At 54.1% G+C, this 7,026-nt stretch overlaps 2 protein-coding genes across 2 annotated transcripts; one reads left to right on the plus strand and one right to left on the minus strand.

Moving 5' to 3' along the window:
* Positions 1-231: 231 nt before the first annotated feature.
* On the plus strand, positions 232-1,539 carry J7T54_001559 (uncharacterized protein; the record flags this gene model as incomplete). The annotated part of the gene is made up of 1 exon (XM_051510533.1): positions 232-1,539. The coding sequence occupies one exon, from the start codon at positions 232-234 to the stop codon at positions 1,537-1,539; it is 1,308 nt and encodes a 435-aa protein (XP_051358574.1).
* An 885-nt stretch (positions 1,540-2,424) lies between these two features.
* Positions 2,425-4,227, minus strand: J7T54_001560 (uncharacterized protein; the record flags this gene model as incomplete). The annotated part of the gene is made up of 6 exons (XM_051510534.1): positions 2,425-2,562; positions 2,665-2,765; positions 2,903-3,095; positions 3,192-3,467; positions 3,564-3,857; positions 3,913-4,227. 6 exons carry the CDS (start codon positions 4,225-4,227, stop codon positions 2,425-2,427), a joined length of 1,317 nt encoding a protein of 438 aa, XP_051358575.1.
* Positions 4,228-7,026: the final 2,799 nt, after the last annotated feature.

A 7,026-nucleotide genomic window follows, 5' to 3' on the forward strand; every position in this document is an offset into this window, starting at 1 on the left:
CTGGACGGCGGAGGATTCGGCATGTTCCGGTCACCAGCTAGACCTCAACTAAGCCAAGGAGATGGGCAGATCTGAGAGATTGCATCGGCGCTGGCTTGGCGCCTTCGTCGACCGATTGCGTACACAATAGCCGCTGGCTATAAAGAGTGCTAGGACACCCGATCACCGACTCACTGATGATATGTACACTCGTCGTTTGCATCAGCCTTCTTCCGATTCCCAAGCGCCACAATGAATTTAAGGCAAGCCGATAGCTCTGATATGCCCGAGGACCCGGCGGATATCGAGACCTTCCCCGACGTATGGTTCTACCCGGAACAGCTACGAGATGGCCTTGAAGTACCCGATCTCTCCGAGGAAACTATCCAGGAGGCGCTTGCCTGCGCCTATGAATATACCAAAAGTGTCATACCCGAGTGGAAGGACAATGCGAAATACATGGCATTCACAAAAACCATTGTGATCGCCGTCGTCGCAGAGTTCCGCGGCGACTTGGTGCCGCAAGACGGCAGTAGTATCGTCCTCGGCTACGATCTAGAAGGGCTTCTAGACAGTCTGTTTGGTAGCGACACCGAGCTGCGCGCCGCCATGTCTCGCGAGTTTCGAGCTTTCCTGCTCCTCTCCGTCGAGAAATCTAGCAAAAGACTCGACTCAGAATTGTTCCGTCGCTATCTATGCGCGCTAACAGAGTCGCCCCAGACCTGGTTCCGGCTCCGCGACTGCGACGCCCTGGTTCGGTACACAATCGCTAGTGCACTATCGTGCAACGAGTGTGTCGACGTCATTTTCAGTGAGGAGCAGTGGCGGCTTATCGGAGAGTTGTGTTGTACGCTGTACGACGCCGTCGCTTTCCACAAGCATCGAGCGGAGGGCGAGACCAACAGCACCTTCGGGTATTTCGACCCCCACACGCGCGTCAAGAGCTTCCAGCTATACCGTATGGTTCTTTGGGCTATCGACGTCCCATGGGCCACCCATCCCGCCAAGCGCTGCGTCGTCAATTTCTTGCATTTCTTCGGAGGCCCTCTCCATATGATGACGCGGAGGTACCGCTTCGTCGAGGATGGACTGCGGATCGGCAAGCCAGAGACGGAGCAAGTGGTAGAGCTAACCCGTGCCAACTTCAAACTCTGGAACAGGGTCGAGGAGACGGTGGCACAGCTGAAATATGACGGACGGTACGCAGACTTTGTTGCGCAGTCTGACAAGCTAATGTTCGATGGATTCTGCGACCTTCTGCAGCGCAGTGGCAGTCGGGAGTGTGCCAACTGCACGTTCATAGTACCAGGCACTACCAAGGATATTCGGCAATTCGGAGGCATCCGGCTGTGTAGGCCGTGTAAGGAGAAGTGGGGTCTCTCCATGGCAGAATTCCCAGAGAGGTTCAAGGCAGCTTTTCCGGAGACACAGAACGAGATTACAAAACTGATAAAGGGTCTCTGGCAGATTCAAGGCGGTATTGCTCTAAATTCTGCCGCAACCCGAGCGATTCGAATTGGGAAGGGCCTGGACATGAGTTTGAACATTTCGTCGCACTAAGGTGCGGCTGTGCCACCCAGGCAGAACAGAGCGTTGATAGGCCCACTCCATAGGTCCGAGCGAGTATCTCTAGATACATGAAAGGCGCATAATTCATATGAACTTCTGTTCCAGCTTCCCTTGTCAAACATCTTCCTCCAGCCAGCATCTTGCACTCCACTATCACTGTCATATTGATCGCCACACATCCGTCCCTCCTATGCCGTAGGTGTGGCTTGACACGGTTGCTCACTACATCTAAGCACTCTTACTGTGAAACTAGGTCCCGCCTGCTGCTCCCGTGTCTTCTCGTAACCATGTCTTGCCTGATAGATGCCATCCCCTTGGAAACGCTGCTATCCTGTTCAAGAACGCCGTGGACTCACGGCGGCCCTGATAACCGTTGTCGTGTGCCATCGCTATCTGTCTTCCATGTCCGATATTCCGGTCCTGCTCTGGGCCTCGCGGCTCTCGCTCAGATGGGTGCATTTACTGTGAGCTGGGTTCCCTCTTTTAACATGATACAAGAACAACGGAGAGGAGCATCCATTTTCATTCCAGTACGTAGTTTGAGTTCTGTCTCGACCGATAGCCCCGTGGCCCGGAGCCAGTAGTTGAGCAACCTCGCATCTAGATAGTTCCCGTTCTCTCCGTCACGCACGCCGCGTGATCGATGATATACCATATCCCACAACATGCGCGACAGTAGGGGCATCATTGCCGCATTTGAGGATTGTGGGCCCGCGGGCTGGCTGTTGTTGCGTAGCAGTACAACTGTCTAAGCACGTAGTCCATATCCACTTTGATTAAGGGGGAAGCCACCGAGCGGTCTCTGTTACTGCCACCCTCCTTGTTGACTCGGTGCTTAGAAAGAGATCTCCAATGCTGAACTGGTACCCAAAGCCCTCAATCCATCCTCTTCTTCACATAGACTGGCCACGAGTGCGTCAGCGCGGTGAAGTTAGCCTGGTAGTTCCACACGCTGTCCGGATCCACCTGACGGATATCGTAGCAGTGGATCAGAGAAGCTACCACTTTAGAGACCTGCATCAGCGCAAGGTGACGTCCCGGGCACGTCATATACCCAGCGGAAAACTTGTCTCCTTAGCTCTTGGCGCAGCGTCCGTAAATCGTGCGATGACTTACCACCAACCAGTTTTTCTCCAACTCCTTTGTATAGCCAGACATCCAGCGTTCCGGGTGCCATTGGTGAGCATCAGTTCCCCAGATGTCCGTCGATAAGTGCACTGCACTTGTGGGTGTCAGCCTTCCGTGGTGAACCGGCTCACCAACAGCGCGCAAACCTACTGCGAAGAAACACTGAGAGTGGTGCCCTCTGCGAAGTGTCGGCCTGCGATAGTGATGCCCCCCTTCGGAGCCTTACGAGGCAATCCCATGGTCGTTGGGCTAAACAAGCGCAGCGACTCCTTCACGCAAGCTTGTACATAAGGCAGGCTCTGGGCGTCGTGCGACGAAACAACGCGATGTTGGCAGCGCCCTTGGGCACGAGCGGCATCGATCTCGTCGCGGGCCGTCGACCAAGCCTTGGGATGCCTGATCATGTGATACACAACGCTCTGAATAGCAGCTTCAAGGCTAAGTCAGCGCGGGGCTAAGAAAGAGGAACTGGGATAGGTACTGGAAACGGGCTCCGCCCCTGCGCCCACATTCACATTCGCCTGCGCCTCGATCTCCCGTACGCTCAGTGTCCCCGATTCTTCGGAAGCGCGAAGCCAGTGCGAGAGCATATCGTCGCCGGCACTGGGGTTGCTCATCCGCTTCCGCAAAGCCGCTGACGTGGTCCTGTACAGTCTGCCCATCGGCAGCAGCAGCATCCAACTAGTTAACGGGTTGACAAGGATGCGCAGGGGCACGAGGAAGAAACCAGCGGCGGCTGCGAATTTGCTGAGCGTGACGTTGTTCCGCAACGTTCCGCCTATATCGCGGCCCTGCTGCCGTCAGCTCAAAGTCGTGAAGGGACTCTAGCCATGAGCATGGTCACTAGCAAGGACGACAACCTCCGGCTACTGTAGAATATGACGTACCGCTTTGATGAAACCAAACGGCTCCGAGAAAAAGACGGAGCCTATGTTGTCGAATGTCGTGTACGTGATGAACTTATCAAGGTGCATCGGCTTCTCGTCCTCGGCATAAGCGTCTATCCAAGACAGCAAGCACTCGATGTTTCTGTTGATGTCGGACTCCCATCCCCAGACCTTCGACGGGGCGTACCCTGGGGCAAAGTGTTTCGAAAGCGCCTTCTTCTTCCGGGGATCGGTCGTCGACATAGGGTTCCGGAAGCGGAAGTCGGGCACTGCCGTGACGTGGTACCAGTCGCCCTGCAGGGGGTTACTCAGTTATCCGCGGGCAGACCATGCACTTGTTCGAACCGACCTTGTGTAGATTGGCTCGCAAAAGGAACGTGGAGGCATCTCGGTGACAAACGCTGACCTCGTTCGGGGCGATGCGAACGAACGGGCCATACCGTTTGTGGAGAGCCACGAGACGCTCGTTCTGCCTTCCTTCGAGGATGATCCAGACATGCCATAGTCGAGTGAGGGAGGCCCAAAACGGGCCCGGAATGTTCGATATGGCAGAAAGATAGCGACGGCGCACGATAGTGGTTATCAGGGTCGCCGTGAGTCCCACGGCGAGGCTTGACCAGGTGATCAGCGCCTCCCAGGGGATAGCGTCTATCAGGGAAGACATGGCTATGCTAAGACACGGGTGCGACAGGCGGAACCTAGTCTACTGAACTGTTGGATACAGTAGTGTCAAGAAGGACGATAAACTCACCACAGAACGGTCTTTTAGTGCACTCTTAAAAAATCCTCATGTGGTCCTGGACTGCCGACCCTGGCCCCATTTTCGACCATTTGCTGCCAGGGGGTCAAGGTTGCCCACACTCGCCGCTCACAGTGGCCGCCGCTGGCTACGAGGCAGAAAGACAGGAGATGGGTAAGGTGGGCGTGCCGCTCTGGCGAGTCGCTCCGCACCATTTTGGGGTGTCCAAGAATGGGCAGTATCCCTACCCAAACTAGGTGCGCACAATATCCGTCTTCGGCCTTTGTGGCCAGACGCTGGGCTTGCCACTAAGCGAAGGTATGTATTGGGAAGCCGGCGGAACCCCTGCACGGACTCCGCCTTCCTGGTGATATCACGTCACAGCCGGACTTGGCCACGGCGACCTGAGTCAGGGAGATCTGGCTTTGATGAGGCTGCCGATCTGGCACAGTGGAGACTTTGAAAAAGTAAACGCGGTGCTGGCGGCGTTGTCAGCCAACTCGAAATATGCATTTCGCTTGTGTGGCACGGTTTGGTGCAACGCACAGGGTCCCCTTTGTAGACAGGCAGATACCTACAGCGCTAGTGAGCCCGTCCGACCTAATTGATTCTGATGGCTCACACGCGTGTGTGCAACGACGAGCAACAGGGGTCTCATGCAGCGTCCACACCCTCACGGAAGTGTTGGCCGACGCTGCTACCCGGCTTGCCTATTGAGGTAAGGGGGTGTTTGCCGAGCCATCACACCCTCTCAATTCTAGTCTCGTGTGATGGCTGCCACACGGCAAGATATCCCCAGGCAGGTACCCGCAATAATGGCGGAGCCGCCACCCTCTCAGTCTCAAGTCTTGTGCGATGGTCGATTATGGCTGCCACAGTGGAAGGACATCAATCGTGGGTAGAACCAGAACCCAATGGTCACCTGCGAGTAGCGAGAACGAGCTAATACAGAAGGCAAAGGAAGAAGCTAGGAAGACGACGAGAGAAGACGTCACCCGGTCGGAGCAGCTCCCTGCTATGAAATTAATAAGCCCAAACATGGCCCGACAGAAGCAACCTACGACCAACTGCCCGACAAGGTTGGCAAGTACTCGGAGCGAATCGACGTAGCGCTACCAGGGAAACACACCAAGGTAAAGTATGATCAGCTCGGGCGCAAAGAGGCTAGTATACTTGTGCAGCTGCAGACGGGCATGGCAAGAGTGAACGACTATACACCACATCCAAGCGGCACTATGTGATCTACGTACCGGCAGACAGACCCGAGAAACGATAGAGCGTTTCCTTTTCATACGCACCCAGTGGACAGAGCAACGCAAGGTATTGCAAGAGTATACGACTTATAGTAATTACGACAGGGTACTATATATAACTAAAGCTTACTATAGTACATGCTTTTGTGGTTTGTGATTGAGTCCTTTCATCGCTAGACATATGGCGTGCGGTCCATCTCTGCGACGGCACGTGACTATAGGGTAGGGTGAAACAAGTACCAGGATGGCGGCGGCCGCGCATACCCCTTCTGATCTTGTTCTGGAAGAAAGATATATTGGGGCGTGAATAATACTATATGGTGTGACGTGCATTAGGTGCCAGCAGCGTTCTTCCCGTCCATAACAACAGCGGCATGTGATGTGCACTCTGACCCTCTTCATTCCATACCCAGCCTTTTTTGATCAAATTGTCATGGAATTCCGCTAGTTCGCTGAACTGGCTTGTTGTGAGATGGCAAGAGAGCGCTTCACCGTGAGGCTCCCTCGTCAGCAGATGACTCTTTTCGTACACCGGGCGATAGCTCACAATGGATAGGGGAGGCGTGAGACACACTAAGGGCATGCAGAAGGCATATGTCCACAAAGAAGTGCTGGTGTCAGATTTGGAATTCAAGCTAAGCAGGCCGAGATCTTCACAGACTATTTTCCAGATTCCTGGGGCATTGAACTGGAGCAGTCTCGACTTCCTGTTCATGGCTTGACCATAGCACCGAACGGTATAATGAAGGAGGGCTTCGGCCGGTTCTTAAAGGCAATCCCATCCAGCCTCACCACGTCTCAGTGCTTGTAAGCCGTAGTAACATCAGAGTATAACTTAGATGGATTTCTTCTCGCGGAATTGCAATCTCAACTTGAACATGTGGAGCATGGTAAAGAGTGCGCATACGCCTGCCTAGCCAGACGCCGTGTCCTTTATCCTTGTATGCCCTGTAAGCAAGCGTGTCAAGAAGCGAGCCGACGAAGAACCTTTCAACTTGAGTCGCTGCTCGAAGATAAATCTTTCTTTCTAGTTCGTGCGCTCTTTTCGTTTCTGTGAAGATTACCGGGACGATACTGATCTTGACATTGCTGGGGAAAAGTTGGCCTCGAAGCTTTCTATGGTCGTTGAGATAACTCAGATCCGAGTCCAATATAAGATACACATCCCAGCTGCTCTCTGAGTTCTCGGAGCCTGAGGTTGCCTTGTGGTTGATGGACGGCATGGGAATGACCATAATCCCTCGAGTGTCTCGGGGTCGTCGTTTGTAGTTCAAGATGTACGATGAATGAGAGAAGGTCACTCAGCAAAGTGGGCATGGACTTGCATTTATACTCACCTGCTGGCCAATACTCAGAGGGTTACGAGTGCAGGCAATGCCATAGGCTGAAGAAAGTTCAAGACACTGGACTAGTAGATGCTTCAATCAATGTGGCAGATGAGCTTTGGCGCAGGGCAGCAGGCAGCAACCAT

The sequence above is a fragment of the Emericellopsis cladophorae genome (genome assembly GCF_022114955.1).
Source record: "Emericellopsis cladophorae strain MUM 19.33 chromosome Unknown NODE_118_length_23107_cov_38_231524, whole genome shotgun sequence".
NCBI lineage: Eukaryota > Fungi > Ascomycota > Sordariomycetes > Hypocreales > Bionectriaceae > Emericellopsis > Emericellopsis cladophorae.